The sequence below is a fragment of the Gouania willdenowi genome, chromosome 20 (genome assembly GCF_900634775.1).
Source record: "Gouania willdenowi chromosome 20, fGouWil2.1, whole genome shotgun sequence".
Taxonomy (NCBI): Eukaryota; Metazoa; Chordata; class Actinopteri; order Blenniiformes; family Gobiesocidae; genus Gouania; species Gouania willdenowi.
Window position 1 is genome coordinate 13,574,671 of NC_041063.1, and position 18,742 is coordinate 13,593,412.

The 18,742-nt window shown below is 38.9% G+C and overlaps 1 protein-coding gene across 1 annotated transcript in view; it reads right to left on the reverse strand.

Moving 5' to 3' along the window:
* The window catches only part of pou6f2 (POU class 6 homeobox 2), an 82,807-nt gene that overhangs the window by 46,066 nt on the left and 17,999 nt on the right, over window positions 1-18,742 (reverse strand). The window contains exons 4-5 of the mRNA XM_028434653.1: window positions 12,755-12,852; window positions 7,007-7,226 (exon numbers count right to left, since the gene is read on the reverse strand). Coding sequence (XP_028290454.1) covers window positions 7,007-7,226; window positions 12,755-12,852 — 318 coding nt within the window. The remainder of the gene's footprint in view (window positions 1-7,006; window positions 7,227-12,754; window positions 12,853-18,742) is intronic.

Genomic DNA, 18,742 nt, shown 5'->3' on the forward strand with positions numbered 1-18,742 from the left:
GAGTGTGTGTGTGGGTGTGTTTGTATATGTACAGAAGAACTGAGCCTGGGAGGAAATGTGTGTGTGATTGTAACCCTCTGGTTACTATTGTGCATCTTGATTGGTGATTTTTGTATTTTTTTTTTTATCTCCAAATTGTCACAAAGGCACTAACCCCACACGCTTCCAAGCTGCTTATTGAAGACAAACAATAAACCAGTGGCAGATATCAATGGCAGAGATGAGAACCTGGGTGCTGTATCTGCTGGGACTGTCTGGCAAACGTGCCTGTGCCTGCGCTTCATCTCCAGCAGCACCTCTCACTCTCAATTATTTGGCTGCTGTCACAACAAATCAATCAAATTACTGCTCCAGGACTGTGTGCAGCTGCTCCTATTGCGCTGCTAGTTACATTAGCTTTGAAATGTATGAGGTCCACATTTTATCACTGTTATTTATTTAATGCAGCTCTATCACCTGCTAGTCATACTACAACCACAGTCATGTTAAATCATTAAGGACAATGTGGGGGAAACACTGCTACAGAAGACGTCAAATTAAACAGCAATGAGGCTAAAGGGAGAGGACTGGCCTCTGTTGTGTTGATGAGTGGGAGTGTGGAACATGGTTGGGGTCAATTACAATTACATTTTCAATTATCCAACTCAATTATCAACAACAGAGATTTTTTCCAATTACGATTAAAATTACCATTATGATTTTTCCCCTGAAAGTCAATAAAAATGATGTTCTCAATTACAAAAGTGCAATTGCAATTAATCACAATTACATAGTCTTTAATAAATAAGCCTATGAAACTAAACCTTCCTTTTGTGTTTGAATCTCTTGGTTACCTTGTTAGGCTTTTTGTTCAGGAAAAAAAAAAATCAGAAATGTTTCCATCTTTATGACTTACTATATAGTCAAACCTCTGAAATTTGTGTGTTTTTCACATTTTTGATGCCTTACTGGATTTTCACCCCAGGTTTAGGTGTGCTCAACATATTTGAACTAGTTTTTAGGGTTTTATGATATCTCAGAAAAAACTAAAAATTGCCATTTTTATGCTTTACTATATAGTCTTACCTTCGAAAGTTGGGTGTTCTATTTCATAATATTTTGTGAGATGTCTTACTATGGGATGCACACATCTGCAGCCCTCAGAAGGTTTTTTTCCCAATCCTGATTGGCTGGTGAAACATGTCCACCTGCCAGGGACACTCCCATCTCCTATAAGAGGAGAAGGTGGACGAGCACACCTCATTAAAACACCTCATCTCACTTTCAAGCATATCTCGCGTCTTCTACCAGCTCAACTGTCCACAGTTGGATCTTCTTTTGGCCTCCGTCGACAGACGCTGATAAGACTGGACGCACTTGCTTTGTGGACCACACCAGGTCAAAAAGAAGCCAGCGCTTACCTTGCCTCCGCTTGGTGCAACACCACGGTCTTGAACCTCCGGGCGTTGGCACATCAGCCAACGGCCTGGCTCCAACGCTGCCCCCGACGTTCCTGACGGTCTGGTGCACGTTGGTCCTCCTCATGGACGTTCACACTCCAGTGGACGGCCGGTCTCCACACTCGACACCACACCACAATATTTAAGCTTCCAGACGCCAGCACACCAGCTGTCCTCGACGTCCTTCAACGCTCCGGTGCACGTTGGCCCACATCCCGGCTATCATACCTGCTAGCCGCCACATGGTAGCATTGGGCTATCCACCTGTTCTCAATGGCACCACAGACCTGCCACCATGGCAGCCTGCGGTGTTTCCTCTGAAACTAACGTTGCCGATCAGGGCGAATCGTCTCCAGTCGGACCTGTCTGGCAGAGCTTATGCAGCGGCCACGCTCTCGGTCAGAGCTCTGAATGTCTTCTCTCTGTTTACAGCCTACCAAGCTGAGCTGTGTGAGGATTTCGGACAGATTCAGGACCCAGCGAAGTGGCACGAGTGGTTCTACTATCCTAATGTATACAGACTTCTGCAATACGGGAGTTTCCATATCCCATAGTGAGGCATCTCACAAAATATTATGAAATGGAGCTGTCTCACCAGACAACCCTTCTTGCTTGGGAGAGTGAGAAGAGGTGCTTATTTTGAATGATGTGTGTGAAACGTGTCCGTCCGCCTTCTCCTCTTATAGGAGGTGGGAGTGTCCCTGGCGGACGGACACTTCATTAGCCAATCAGGATTGGCAGATTGAGAAAAATGCTTCTGAGGGCTGCAGATGGGAGTGCATCCCATAGTGAGACATCTCAATCATATTACTCATAGAACCGTGGTTATGTAAATAACCTAAAGTTTTTCACATTTTCTATGCCTTACTACATTTTCACCCCAGTTTAAGTGTGTTCATTATATTTGAACTAGTTTTTAGGGTCTCAGAAAAAAAAAAGATAAAATATTCTTCCCTTTATCTCTTGGCACTGATTGTTTTTATAGAATTTGCATCCAAATCACAATTACAAAGTTAATTATCTGCACTCAATTACAACTCAATTATAATTACAACAGCAACAGAGTTTTTCAAATATATATATAAGTATTTAATATTTTTCATGGAGTACAGTCCAACAGTGTCCATATTTTATAGCTTATTTTGTATTAAAATACTTTTAAGGAGTTTTAGGAGAAGAGCTCTCACTACTTCTCAGAACAGGATGACAACCACAGTTAGATGGATTTCTGAATGTGTTCTAACCCAGACCTTCCCCTAAACCACACGACAGAACTCACTCACACGTGCTGTCCCTTGGAGCAGAAAAAGCCACAAGTGCAGCTGTTCGTTAATAAATGTGCCTGTGTGGCATTTTTCATCAGTAAATTTAACCCAAAATTATCTTTTCTGGTACTTTATTGAGTTAAAAATATTGAGATTTAAATTGTATGGTCCATATCGCCCAGCCCTACTGCTGTGGACTGCATACATCTCTTCCCTTTAATACCATGAGTAAGCACACAAGCAACTGGTCATTTCTTTTTGTATCCCACAATCAGGAAGACATTGTACAAAAAGTGACTACAACGACCACAAAAAAAGGATGTGGGACTCCCCCAGCCTTGATAATGTAATGGGTAAAGGGACACACAGACATTCCCACAACAGACAGAGGTTAAGCCAATGGCCCTGCCTGGTGAGGTAAACTGTTAAAGGAGCAGAAGTCGTCTGAGGCAGAAAAAATGCAGGCTGACATGCCTAACTAGTGTGGAAACATTTGTCTCATCCCCCAGGAGCCCACCCTTTGGTGGTGTAATAAGCAGAGTCATTTCCCTAATTTGTACCACGTCTAAGCCGGCAACCTGCGCGCGACACCGCCGAGCATTTCATCAAAAAACGACAGACACGGCTTTGATTGGCACTGACACAGGGTCTCATTACTGCAGTTGAGTGGGATGCCGACCTTTATCAGAAAGCCTGAGAGCTGTTTTGTGTTTCCTGCGGACGAGTACAGAGGAACAGTGCTCTCAGCCTCACCATTAGAACTCAGCTCTCTGATGTGATGCACTGCCTGGCTTTACACTGAGAGCAAATCAGATGGGATATGCTTATTAATATGAAGGCGCTGCGGTAAACTAGCTTCTTGCATTAACTTTGAGTGACTCGTTGGAAAGAGGAGTTAGACAGACTTTGTCCTGCTTCCTCCCATTGTGCATTACATGCATAGTCCTTTGATACAACTAGTTCTACAAGTATGGTAATAATGCTTTGCTTGTTATGAAATCATTTGAAATAAAAACCTATTAAAAAATGAAATGTAGCAGGAATTCGATAGCCAAGAACAGGAATCTTGAATTCATTTTGCCTGCATCCTTTTAACATACAGTACATCAAAATCATGTCTAATTTTTTAAGTCCTATCAGCCACCACATATGCAGGTCTCTAACATGACCCAACCTAGTTTTTGCCTCTGTGAAGTCAGCTGGAATTGTGTGCACTCTGTTAAAAAAGATAACTTTCTCCCTTGTTTAGTTTCATTGGGAATTTGTTTTTTTTTCGGCATCTTTTGCCGGCATAAATCATTTTGACAAATAACCGGTTACACTGCTGCCCGTGTTTACTGAGTCTGCCACAAGATGCTGCTCAGTTTTATTTAAGCAACTGCTCTAACTTTACAGCACGACCCCATTACAGTGATAGTTATTCATCACAGTCGGACAGTGGTGCCCTCCTGAAGCTGCAAGAAATCCACTCCTTTCTCCTTTGTCAACTTTCCGCCTCACTGAGCCAGTGATTATTAACATGGTCAAAATGTTGGATCAGAGAATCAGAAAATATATATTTATATCTACAATTAAAAGAAAATTACTTTGTGGAATATCAGTCGAGCCATAGATTTGTGTTTATTTAAAACTGGAAGATATGCCTTTTATCCACATTATTCCTGGGGATGCTACTTCTATATTATAGGTAGGCTGGGTAATATATCGATATCCAAGATATATCAAGTTTTCTATTTTGGCGATATAGAAAATTACAATATTGCCTATATTGATATACGTATTTATTATAGCTAGCTTTTGTATCAAAACACTTGTTTTAGGAGTAGCTGCTTTCACTACTTCTCAGAACAGCATGATAAGCACAGTTAGAGGGATTTCTCAGTACTACCAAACATAGATATTCCTTTATAGGAGAAAAAGCTAAAAGTGGCCAAAATTGTGTCCGTATGGCATTTTGTAAACGTAACCCAGGAATTTTATTTCTGGTCCGGCATAATTTGAATTTAAATTATTGAGATTTTGAGAAAAAAAACTGAAATATGAGTTTTGGGGTATATTGCCCAGCCCTTATTATAGGTACAACTTCCTGTTTAATAAACAAATAATATTGAAATAAACAGGAATGATAAGATTAATTGTTGAGCTCACTGTCTTTTTTGCAACACAAATTCAAATGTCATGTACAAAAACTTCCAACTTCCTTCTTCTCAAAAGCCCCTGGACATAGACCTGTAATTAACAGATCATTTCAACTCCCGTTAACTGATGAAATAGCTTGCAAAAATGAACTAATATCTACCTTAGAACTGTTGCCAGGATAAATTTGCCTAAATCACACGGGAAGTTGTGCCTGGTTCAGCTGGAGATTTCCTCCTGTTAAAAGGGAGTTTTTTCTCCCCACTGTAGCTGATGCATGTTCATGTGGATTTATTGGGTTTTTTTTCTTAAGAATTTTCTATTTTGTTAGCGCTTCGAGATGACTATTCTTGTAAGTTGCGCTATATAAATAAAGTAGAATTGATTTGAAATCTACAATACAACTCTAAGAATATGAGGGATAAGCAATGCATAAGCAGTTGGCTTAAAGTTGCCTCATTGCATTTAAATGGAGCTTTTGGCGTTATGTCTTCCTGGGGTCTCATTACAGAGCCTGATGGTTGTCTGGTGTCTAATCTGACACTAATTAGCTAACCGTGTGAATGCTGTAAAGCACACTTGCTCTCGGCGAGTGAAATGAGATGACTGTTCCCCGATGACAGCGCAACACTATCATGTGTGTGATTAATCAGGCATGGAGCGGAGTGGAGTGGGCGGGGCATCAGGGCAGAGGCTAGGGCTGCTGTTGTCTGACAGAGGTGCTGTGCCAGCAGGCCTCATTCAGCAGAGCTGTGATGGAGTCAGACAGGGGAGAGTAGAGGAGGGCTGCGTGGCCAGAGGGGCCCGGACACAGTCAAGACATTTAGCTTCACTCGTGACTTGTGTCACTTTCTCTCTATGGAGATCCCATCAATGCATCCCCTTCAGATAACAGGACGTGCGAACACAGTGTGTCAGTCCACACACACCATTAAAAAAAAAGATCTGCCATGGATGCCTTTCTCCTCTCTGCTCCTTTTTTCCCTCTATTTCTCATGGTTGGAGATTTCTATCAGCACGCTGGATTCATTGGATTGAGGGTGTGGCAGTGCTGGACAATATAGATGACTATTAAATGTTTACTTTGGTTCTCTGACACCCTGACAATGTGTTAGTCCAGCAGTTCATCAGATCACTAAAGCTTCTGGGTTGTCCCTCAAGCATCGAGATGAAGGACTGTTGAAGTGTGAGTCAGCGAAGCCTTTCGGGGCCATGATCATCCATTACTGACGGATACATAGAAGGTTTCGTTGGATAGAATTGGGTTTATTAAAAGCTCTGCTCACAGCAATGGCTGCTGTTATTTATGCATGTTTGTGTCCATTAGGCTTCTACCCTCACAATTCTCCACTCAGGGCATCTGTCCGTCCATTTCCCCACATGAAGATAGCCTTCTCTGCACTTTGTGCTGCACTGGCATTATTGTAATCTTCATCCAAAAAACACACTGCTTTACATGTAGCCTGGCATCTTTTTACATTAGTGCACCTCTCTCATCAAAGATTTATGCCTAACGTTCCCCATCCATTCCTCAACCTAATACTATAAAAGAGACAATGTTTTAAACATTAAAATGAAAACCATTTACAACTATGATCAGAAGAGAACACTTGGGCATTAAACTTTAAAAGGCAGGATAAGTACAGCCATGTGGATGGACAGATGATGAAGAAGATATAACAGAGTGAAGCAGCGTGCGCCCCTATGCACAGGAAAGAGGCATAAAGTGCTTTTGCGCTGCACTCCAATACGTTGACCTGTAATTAATATGGTTGTTCCTCTGGGCAAGTTAGGATAGCAGCTTTTTGGGATGCAAACCCCAAGGAATCTTATCTGGTCAAGACCTCAGCAAAGTGCTTTTATTGAGAAAAAGAAAAAAAACACTCCTCCAAGATGCACAGTTGATGTATAACAAACTCTTTTTGAGTAATATTTACATTTATTTATTATGCATGTACTACTTATGGCCCTGTCTTGGGTCAGTGAATCATCATGTGAAAAAACACAAAAGCATCAGATTTACAGTACCTGACAAAGACGAAGTAGATTCACGTAAACCTTCCACTAGCCGCTCATATAGTTTCTAATTTTGTCATTTATACAACATTCTTCGACTTAGGATAAGCTGTTTGTTGGCGTCGTGTCTACCATGAACTTTTTCCTCACCTTGCAGGTTCTGGAGGGGGAGCGACATTATGCCCCCTGCAGCAGCAGCAGCCACCAGGCTTTGGATGTTAGCTGTGGGCAGAGAGAGCACCAGGCCCTGCTGGCCGCCCAGGTGTCCGCCTGCAGTGAATGGGATGAGGACGGGCTGGTTCATGCTAGGCGCCGCCCCTGACATCACGCCACCAACTGCGTTGGCTAATTGCTGGGCCACCAGGAGAGACTGAGGAAAGACAAACACGTGAATGATCCATCTTTAACCACGACAACCAAACGAAGTCTCAATATGTTTTTGAAAGTATTAGTTATTCTTTGTCCAATTTAATCTCATATCTTCATATTTTTACTAAATATATTTTAAATACACTCTTTCAAAATTTTACAGTGAATTAAACTTGTGGTTAAAGAATAACTTTTTGCTGAAACCCACGACTTTAGCGTCTCTATAGTCTTATAATAAAATAGAATAGAATAGAATAACGTTTATTGCCATGTGCCAAAAAAAGAACAGGAACAACAGAGTTTTTGTGCATGTCCCAGAGTCAGATTGATTTTTTTTTTTTTTTTTTTACAAACAACAAGAAATCAGCCAAGAATCTTATGATTAGAAGTCTTTAATAAGTCTTAGAATGTATTTAAATTTCAGACATGTATAATAAAGTTTTTATTAACAAACTAAATGGCAACTGTTAATATTAACCAAGGAATGTGATGTTCCAAAGTGTTCCATTACATGGAAATTTACATTTAAAAAAATGTGAAAACAGGATTAAGACAACATAATAAGACAATATAATGTCACGTGTTTGCTACCGAATATCTCATGTTAAACTAAATTCAAACTCAGATGTTTAGGTTTCCCCTTATTTACATTTTAGTAGCTTACGTTTCAGTGATGACAGATAAAAAGCAATTGTACTTTAATGTAAACGTCACCCTTAACTTGAAAAGTTCTTGTCAGTTCAAAGTTTGTTTACGTTTTTGCAGTTCCATGTTTATTTATATTATATACATAAATAACTTTTGTGCAATCAGTTTTTGAAGGTAATTCTGATGTTTGTGGGTTGGTTTAAATAAAATTCATCCAGCTACTGTAGAGGGTTTGATTAAATCAGCACTATTAGTTAAAGAAGACATTTATAATGTACACCTCAGACATAATACACGCTGATTTACACAATTTTCTCCTCATGACAGAATGTAAAACACTCGTTCGATCCAAAGTGTCACATGCAAAAGAAAATCTAACAAAGGATCAGGAAACTGATGCATGGCAGGAAATATTATCACTGACGTCGCAGGTAAGATTTTGAGGTTTTTTTGACCTTCCTTGTCAAAAGCATGAACATGTTTACTTATACCTGCTTCAAATTCAAATTCTACAAACATGACATAATCTAAAAATGTAGAATACAGTCAGCGCTTTAATATTTTGTTCAACCACAGCGATTTCTTCTTAACCAGTAACCACCTTTTTAAGTTTGTGAAATTATTTCCGTTTGTCTCCCAGAGGAATTCCACACAATACAGACATCATGTATAAACGATGAAGGCACAGTCTTATTCATCTCGGGGTGCTTAATTGAGACAGTAAAGCAGTGAAGCCGATGTCACCAAATTGACTCATCTCTCAGTGATGTGTTCTGATGAATGTGTTTGTTTTGCTGTGCAGTGCTAAGCCGCGCGCACAGTGAAGTCAAAACCCCTCGGCTGCTGGTGCTGAGGAAAATCAAACTTCATCCTTGTGAAAGTGTCCAAAATTCCAGAGTGATTTCTGTAACATTTCACTGAACAAAACCCACGCTACCAGGAAATAATGTGCTTGAAATACACATCGCTTAAAAAAAAAAAAAAAAAAAGTAGAAGTACTTCAGCCTTGTGATGAGAGATACAGTACAACACATCATTCTCCACTTTCCAGGCACCTGTTAGTGCCTAAATTAGTTAACATGGAATTGGTGCAGCCTTACCCATAGACGGAAAAGATTTGATATCAGAAATATAGCTCAGATATTTTATGCAGACGAAAATGTCTTTAAATATATTTTTCACCAAGTGGGGTTTGAACACACCCACGTACTTTTCATTGAAAGTTTTTAGCCAGGAACAGAAAACGCTTCATTAAAAACTAGTCAGATCAGTAGGGCTGGGCGATATGGACGAAAACTCATATCTCAATTATTTTTTTCGTAAAATTACAATATTAATCTCAATAATTCAGGGGTAAATTTTATGATGCAAAATGCCATACAGGCACATTTATTAACAAACTGTTAATACAAATACAAATGTGCCACTTTTGGCTTTTTCTACTAAAAGGGACAGTGTTTGGAGGAAGGTCTGTGTTAGGACGCAATCAGCAATCCATCTAACTGAGCTTTTCATGCTGTTCTGAGAAGCAACAAAAGCAGTGACTCCTAAAACGAGCATTTTAATACAAAATTACCAATAATAAAAAAAAAAAAAATAATGAAAGGAAGAGACTCGTAAAAAGTCCACATCTTAACGTCATTAGACCACAAAGGGCCACAGATTTATTAATGATCAGATTTAACACTTTTATGGAAAACTATCATCGCTATTCATCTGTCCCAACTTGTGAAATGCAATATTTGTAATTATGTTTCATGTGTTCATAGACAAAGCTGGCCCCATTAGACAGTAATATAAATATTGTGATTATTACACCAGAACGTCCCATTATTATTGCTCTCAGTATATTAATGATTAAATCATCAAGTCTGATCTGGTTTAATTATAGGAAATCAGTGAGACATTTACCAACCATAACTTTATGTAACTCATTATCAGATATAAAATAAACATGATTCAGCAGCAGTAAAAACACTTTAAGTTGGGAATTGTTTTATCTATGTATTTATTTAATGTTTTTATTTGTCGTAATTTGACCCAAGCCAAATTTAAAAGATTATAGCATTATAGAGAAAATAATTGTACGATTTGTCATCCAATTAGTCGATTAATCGTTTCAATAATCAATGACTAGTTGACTATTAAAATACTGGTTAGCTGCAGCCCTACTCGATACATCGCCCAGCCCTATAAAGTGTTTCACAGTAAATCATGTCGGGCCTCATTATCACAAAGTGACTGAAAACGCAGGAAATCAATCTAACAAAGCCATAAAAAGCTACTGTCCATTCAAAACAAGCAGCTTTAGATGTTGCTGAGGTGAGCCTAACTGCATAGTGTTGACATATGTTCACATGCCTTTACCTGCAATTGTCAGTACTGTGTGTTTGCAGCATGCGTGGAAGGCAGAGCAGGCTGACTGGTGCAAATAGCCCACCCTGTTACCCCGCCTGGTGCTCCTAGGTGACAGGCACGTCACTGTGATAACGCCGCACCAAGTGCAATGCCCGCACCGGCTCCAACGTACTCCTCTCTTTAGGAGGTAGGAGGTCACGTGGGTTTAAAGCCGCAAAGCACGGGGACAATTTCAGGTCACAACGGTTGGCACAAGTCCACAACTGAACGCACGTTTGTTTCTGATCACCTTGAATAAACAAACTCGAGAGGTGAGTGCTGCAGGCGGGAAAATACCGTATACACACTTTCTGCAAAGAATTTGTCCGTCTCAATATTTGCTTTGATACGCAGCGACAGTATAACAAGTGACAATCTTGACGTATCTGAGAGCAGACACAATGACATTTGCCATTACATTAAAAAAAATGAATTGTCATTTTGAGAGTTCAAAGGATCCTCAAAGGACATCAACAAAGGCAACATGTTAAGCTTCAATGACATATGTTTAATCTGTCTTTTTCTTTTTTTTTCCAGCTGAATTTAATCTCAAATCGAAGCTGCCAAAAAAATCAAAGATGCTCTTTGAACATTTCATTATGGAATCAAACAAAATGCGATTGCAAGGCTTGACAGCAAAGATCGCCTCACATAGAAGAGAATAACATTAAAAGACAATTCCACAATTATCAGATGTAGCACTGATTTATTTATTATTACAGGCAGCTTTGGAGCTGTAGGCAGCTGTTAGGCATGTAGCTGCAGAGGGGAAAAAAATACACTTTCTGTGCACTTCCAGTGTTTTAACTGAGGTGAAAATGATGCAAAAACAGAGCTAAAATATTTGAGATCATAATTAGCTGTCATTTGCATCCTTAAAGGATGCTTTAGTTGTATACATTCAAAGCAATTCACCTTCAGTTTTTTTGTTTTTTGTTTTGCCTGATAATCTCACTCCTCTCCTCCGGTGCTGCTGTACAATGTTTGGCAGGACTGACAGCTGAGTTTTGAGAAGGGGTCTCCTAGGGGCCACGTGGACGCACAGACGAGGATGTGTGCTAGGATTTGGATTGGGAAACAGCCCCACTCATGACTGGATGTGGTACCCAGGCTGTCTGCCCATCAGGGGAGAATAGGCCCCTCCATCTGCTTGGCAGCTATGGCACTGAGAAATTGCCCTTAATCACCCAGATAGCAGACTTTTGTCATCCTAACTGCAAGTGGGAAACAGAAGGAACATAGATTCATGTTGGGTAAACTACCATTGGATAATGGTTGTTCGAACAATATCCGGCTCTGGAGCGAGAATCTATCAAAACATATTGATCCTGGAACAAGAGAATTGGGTATGGCATGCGGAGCGCCTTTGTTTCTGAAAAGTGTTAGCTTCACTGAGACTGTACTGACAGCATTAATATATTAGATGGTGACTGTCGAGAGCCGCCTGCTGAGACTAAGGCTCAGGCTTTTTACTGCTGCCTGTGCTGCTTCTTCTTCTGTTTATTTCTTGTGTTAAACATACCATGAGTTTGACCTCTAAAAGAATGTTTAATCATAAAAAAAAAAAAAAAGCACCATTAATTTAGCTTAATTTCTGTGTCCACTAATAGACGACTAAGGATTGTTTAACCTGAAAACCTTTTCATCTAAACTGTATGGCTTTCTCCTCGTCTCATGTTTCCTCTTGTCTCTCCTGATGAGGGCTGACTGTCATTGAGTAACACTGAGAGCCTGCAGAATGGCCTTATTAACGAGGGTGGAGGAAACCTGATGCTTGTGTGTGTGTGTGTGTGTGTGTGTGTGTGTGTGATGCACTGACATTGAACAACACTAATGAGATAGTTGTTTATTAAACACCGCGGAGCCACCAGGCCAATAAATTCAATCAGATAGAACAATGCCTGATTGAGCTTTTAACAAGGCTGCAGGCTCAGGCTCTTTTGCTCCCCCGGCCTGTTTTGACATGGCCTGTGTTGTCAGCTCATTAGCGCCACGACTCAGTTACATTACAGGACAGTGTGTGATGACCAAACAATTTAAGATTTCACACTTTGATCCAAGAGGGTTTAGTATTTAGCACTGGGTGTTTGCATGCTTTTTATGCGTTATGTGAGCAGACAAGAGCAGAGAAAATATCTACCTAATATCAGATTTTTTCAAATTACTTGTATAGATAAACAAAATCTAGGTGTAACCACTTTAACCTCGCAGCTTCTTGTACTGTATATATCTGTATTATCGTTAATATTATTATTAAATGTGTGCACTTGTATTTAACCCTTATTTACATATTATTTTACTTAATAATGTACATTTTCTTTTTCATTTTTTCCTTCTTTCTTTTGTAAAATTTCCCTCTGGGATAAATGAAGTACTACTGATCAAAAAAGGATGAGTACGACTCTGTGGACGACTACATTGTTACTCAAATCTAACCAATAACTGTGATAGTTTGATGGGTTTGACATGTCGTGTTTCACTTACCTGTGGACCCAATGGATACCCTGGGTGAGACAAACCCAGTTGACTCTGCTCTGAAGGACTGCTGCTTGCATCAGACTGAACCGATCCGTCGCGAGCCCCTAAAAAACACAAACGTGAGCTGTGAATCGTGGGAAAAGCCAAAAGAGAAAAACAGCAGAAACAAATATCCCACTGGAGATCAGATAAAACAAGTGGGATAAAACAAACAAAGCAGGCCGTGCTGTGATATTACAATCCGACCTGTTGTACCGAGCAGCGGCGGAGAGCTCGTAGAGGAGGGGGAATTTGTATCTAAGTGCTTTATCAATAACCGCTATAGCACCGAATAAATTACCAACCAGTGGAGAGGCTCATTGATGAAGGATGATGCATACTGGCGGGTCCCCGATGGCCTAGATTACTGCTGAGAGATAGAGCTCCACCACAAACGTGGGGGCCATATTATTCAGCCATTTACATCACTGAGTATCATTCATCTAAGCCCGCTCCCCCCTCTGCCCTGAGCCTGCAGCTACGGGACACAATTAGACCTGTTTGCTATGAGGGCAGAGAGGAGCGGAGCAGACAGGGACATGATAATAAGCTTGCAGATAGCTGCAGGGAAAATAAAGGGCACTAACGATTGGTTATCACAGCAATCCCTATCTCACAGAATCTGTAAGTGGTGCGTGGAGGGTGCACTACTCTAATAGGTCCAAAAGGGTCAAGTAACCTCCAGCCTTTGACCACCAGGATATCGAGACCCTCACTGATGATATAAAGAGAGAAAAAGACCTGAGCCTTTATGGTCTGACAGATGTTTATTAGCTAGAATTACTTTTAAAAGTGGGTGGTCAGACATGCAAAGAGAACAACAAAAACCCCACACTGCATTGATCTTCATGTTTTATCCTTATATAGGAATGTATAGAAGAGGGATCAGTCATTTATACATATGATTACTGCACACATATCTATAGTCTTCTTGATGTTTTCTGATATACAGTATGCCTTAACTGTTATCATGCCATCATGTGATTTTCAAATGTTTAAATAATACATTTTCACTGTGACTGATCTCTGTACAACTGTAATATGTATAGGAAAGTTGTTTTTGTCAGTTTCTAACCTTACAGTCATTCTTGGAGTTTGTATTTTAACTTCTCCAGCATGCACATGTTCTTTAAAACATGTGTGTTAATGCTTTACCATTTTATCTTTTCTATAAAACATCTGTGTTTCACACACACTAAGACCTCAGAGTGTATGAAACTCTTTGAAACTGGACTTGTTGAAGGTTATAGTAAATACTTTACAGCCAATTTCTTTTCAAGATCAGAACTAAGGGTGAAGTCAGGTGAAGTTTACAAATGCTGCCTTTTGAAAATCTGCAGCACAATCACGTTTGATGTCGTACTCTGCTCCCAATTTGATGATCATCTAATGCTCTGTCTTTTACATTTTATAGATTTATAGAGTATAGATGCTATGTTGTAGAGGTTTTTAAAGCTTTTATTTTTCTGACACACCCATGATTTTTGCTTTCTATAGAATGACGTTAAGTCTTTTTTACTTGGGCACACGGAAACTGTTTGTAGTCCAACACGTGCACAGGCCCAGCTATTCTGAGAATGCACAGCACATAGAGTGCCACTTTGCAGGATTACAACATAGACATCTACACATTCACAAAGCGTGTTTCATTTTATGTTTATAAGAGACATTTATGTTGTCTCACCCTTTATAGTTTATCGTTTATGGGAAAGGCTGATCAGCAGTCATAAGTACTTATGAATACTAGCTGTAGTAACTGGGGACAAACTGGAAGGGAAAATGACCACTATAATTAGGTGCTGGAGAGAACTAACAGCTTTCAACTACATCTGCATAAATTCCACCAAAATTCAATGAAGGCCCAAGTGCAGGATACAGTTTGAGATATTTTCCCACTTGAAAATAAGGCCAACCTTGAATATTGACATTGACACTTTATTGACATTTCCATCCAGCATTGTCACTAAACGGCCCATAATGTCTACTTTTAATGCAACTATTTTAGTGAAATATGAGGATAACAGAAGAAAAGTTTATTTTAAATAAATTATGTATTTATTTTAAATAATAGCTACTAATAATTAGGGCAGAGATGGGCAACTTTTATTACAGTGGGAGCCACAAAAATGGAATTGTCCATCCAAGGGCACTTGAAAATATAACATGTAGTTTTGTTGTCATTTTGTGTGTTTTATTGTTGTTCTGTGTGTTTTTGGAGCCATTTTGTATATTTTTCTGTCATTTTGTATATTTTTTTTTCTCTTTTTTTTTTTTTGTATTTTGGCATTTATTTTGTGTGTTTATTATGGGGGCCACACAGAATTGGTGGCTCCTGTGCCACCAGTTGCCCATGTCTGACCTTCAGCAATGATATAAATGTAACTCCTTTATGCTATACATTGACATCTGCAATTAAATTATTCAAAATAATACATTGTTCTTTTACAATGCAATCAAGAAAGTAATGTGAAAATGCATCTGAAGGTTACAAAACCTTAAAGAACCTCAGGACACCATATGTAAAATAATAAGAAAAAAAACTTGTGTCATCTTTCTACAGTAAGATCAACATTTTAAATGATATATCATGCTTTTAAGTCAATAATGTGTCTCCGTCTTTTAATTCATGCTTGAAAAGCTTTTTTTGTTCAACATCCAGGACATTAATGGTTTCCAGCACTTTTATTAAAGCTTCATACAGAACGCACTATTCAATAGCCTTTCAAGGAAGATCTCATTGCCTGTCAACTATATTTATGCAGTACATTTAAAACTCGCCTCCGCCAACTGAAATCATTTCATCTTTGCATAAAGTCCAAATAATTGGTGAATGGCATGACCCAACAAATGAACCTCAAGCGTTTGATGGTTGATGTGAGAGCCCAAGGGGAAGCGCGCGTTTCGAGCTGGTTTCTACCTCTGGCTGGATGGCCCTGCTTCTCGGTAAAACGTCCGCATCCTCTCGCTTATCAACTTCCTAACGCAGAGGCTATTTTGACAAGCCAGTCTCCTTTCACCAATTATTTCACCCATTACGGATCACGTTGTGCACGGCTCCACCCTGTGCACCCAGTATCTGAAATCAGATCAATTCACACACAGCAAGTACACCGTGTTTGTCGAGAGAGCAAAAGATAAATCCAGCAACGAAGACTCATCATTACTTTCATCATAAGCCGTTCATTTATTTACTTACAGACAATAGTCGCTTAATGTGCTACTTGTGTCTAGGTTGGACTCTTTCTGTTTGACTGTAATCAAAATAATATAGCATCTCTGTTCGTGACTAAAAAGTCAAGTTTATTGTTCACCATGACTCGAACATTTAAAGCAACTTAAAGACAATTTTCCGAATGCACCTGCCTCTCTTTGATAACACTCAAAGCTATTCACTTGCCAGCATAACAAAGTCAATTATCAAAATAGAGCAACTCAACCAATATTGGAGGACAGAGACTTCATCAATAAGCTCCAGACTGTGTGGCTGATGACTGTAGCTGAAATGAATAATGTATTCTATTTGAAAAACAGTCAGAGACACTTATGATTTCTTGATGCTTTTCATTGCATCCTTTCACAGTAACTCAGCAAGCATTGTCCCTCTTGCAAATATCTGCACCGTTAATATGTTTATCACAAGAGATAAGAATCAATAATAAATAAATACGCATGCACATCTTCACCCAAAGGATTTGTGTAATTTCTTTAACTAAATAAATAACGCAGGAGAAACACCTTGGGAGGTAATTTTCATTTATTTTTATTACTACCGGTATATTCTTTGGACATGTTATGCTTTTATTTTATTTATTTTTTTAGAAATCTATTTGTCCAATGTGAATGATTTTTTTAAATGAATTTCCAGATGGAGATTAATCCTGCTGAGAGAGGAGAATAAAGAAGGGGAAAGCATCTCGATCAAATCTGTACCGCAAAGAAAGTCTTTTGATGCTGTGATTACGCACAGGTCACATAATGGATAAAATGCAGTAAATGGTTGTATTGATGTGAGTAGAGATGAAAGAAGAGGCCAATCGGATGAAAGAATAGCCAACTGACATTGATCGTCGCTTCACATTTATGCAGGACATCCATGCTATGATATTTTCTGTACTTTCTGTACAAAAGAACTGGAGCTGCAAAAGTACAAATACAAATACAAAATACAATACGTCAGGATGTCGAAATTGACAAGAGTGATTAATTTTAATCTAAGATAAAAAATGATATGCTAAGAATTTAAATGACAATAGTACCTTGATGTTTGTGAAATAAACATGTTTATTACAGGGCACAGAGTACAATTTGGTGTGACTTATGTCTTGGAAATATTGCCAATATCCGCCACTATATAAAATTCTTTCTCATTGATCACCAAAGTGGCCACTGGAGAGTGACTTTCAATGGCACACAAGGCTGAAGGCCTCTGCTGGTAGCGTGTGTGCGAGTGTGTGTACGTGTGTGAGTGAGAGTGTGTATTGCGATGGGGGGTAGAAAGCTATATTTATTTGACTTGATTTGGCCGATCTTAATGCACGGTGCCCCCAAGGACTTCACCACAAAACAATTAGCCTGGATTTCAAAAAGCAATCACCATGCCACCTTGTCTAATGCAACCACTTCATACATTGACAGTCTGTATAAAATGGGTGTTATTGAAAGCTTTGTGTTCACGTTAGCCTTTGCCTCAGTGCATTTATGAATCAATTTTTGCCCATAAAAGAAGCTTTAACACTTAAGCTATTTTAGTGGAAATGCATTATGTAAGTTGTCAAATGTACGAGAAAAGCCTGGTAACGATTCAGGCTATTCAGAATGAACAGCCAAATCCCATTTTTATAATGGTCCTTTTGAAAACGTCTGGCTGAGTGCATGTGTTTGCTATTGAGATGTTGTCAATCACTTTTCCTCTGAAATCCAATCCATGGGAATAAAAATTCCCCTGTGAAAAGACTGAAGATTCAAAGTGAATAGCATGCTTAATTTTATTACTGTGGAAATAAAAAAATGTGCAGGCAGAAGTTAAAAAAAAAATTATAATTTGATTTTAACATCTTAGTGAATGTTTCACAGCGATCTGTGGGATGTCAAAGCATAAAGGACGGGCCCGGATTTACAAGTCACACGATACACATGTTTAATTCTATCAAAATTAATCCAATTGCCAGAAATTGCTGGACAACTGATTCTTTAGATCAGTGTTTACCAAATGGGGGTAAGTGTACCCCTAGAGGTGTGTGATGGCACCACAGGGGGTGGAACATTAACAAATGAAATGAAATAATTGAAAATATGCGGTATTATGTTTATTTTTAATGAAAAATGGTCATGATAATGATGATGGAAATGATCTTGATTGGAACATGAACAGAAAATAGGGTCCCACACCACGCAGGAGATGATCAGAATCAAATGATAAAAAACTATAGAATTACATTTATATTCATGAGACACTAAATACTGCTTATTTAAAAAAATGGGATTCTTTAAAATGTGTTATCACTCATTAATTGCATGATTGATATCTATTGTAGTTTTTTTCATAGTATTCTGAGCAAAAGGCTGGAGATGGACAAACGGGGTACATGGATTCAGAAACAAGAAAAATGTAATACTTAAGCAAAAAAAGTTTGAGAACCACTTTTGTAGATGATGCTTCAAAAGTGAAGGTTACTTTGTTGGTAACCAAGACTGAAAAGTTTACATTTCTGCATCTTAATCTCAAGTAGCTGAAAAAGTAATAGCACATCAAACAATATATATACCGTATACAGTAAACAGTGTGTATATATATATATAGATATATATATATATATAGAGAGAGAGATAAAAGCTCAATGTGAGTGATATAATGACTGACTTAACTGTGTAGCATGGAAGAAAGCCAAAATCACCAGTGATTTAGCTCAGCATTTCATTACTCTAACCAAAGCCCTCAACAATAACACAGAGCAT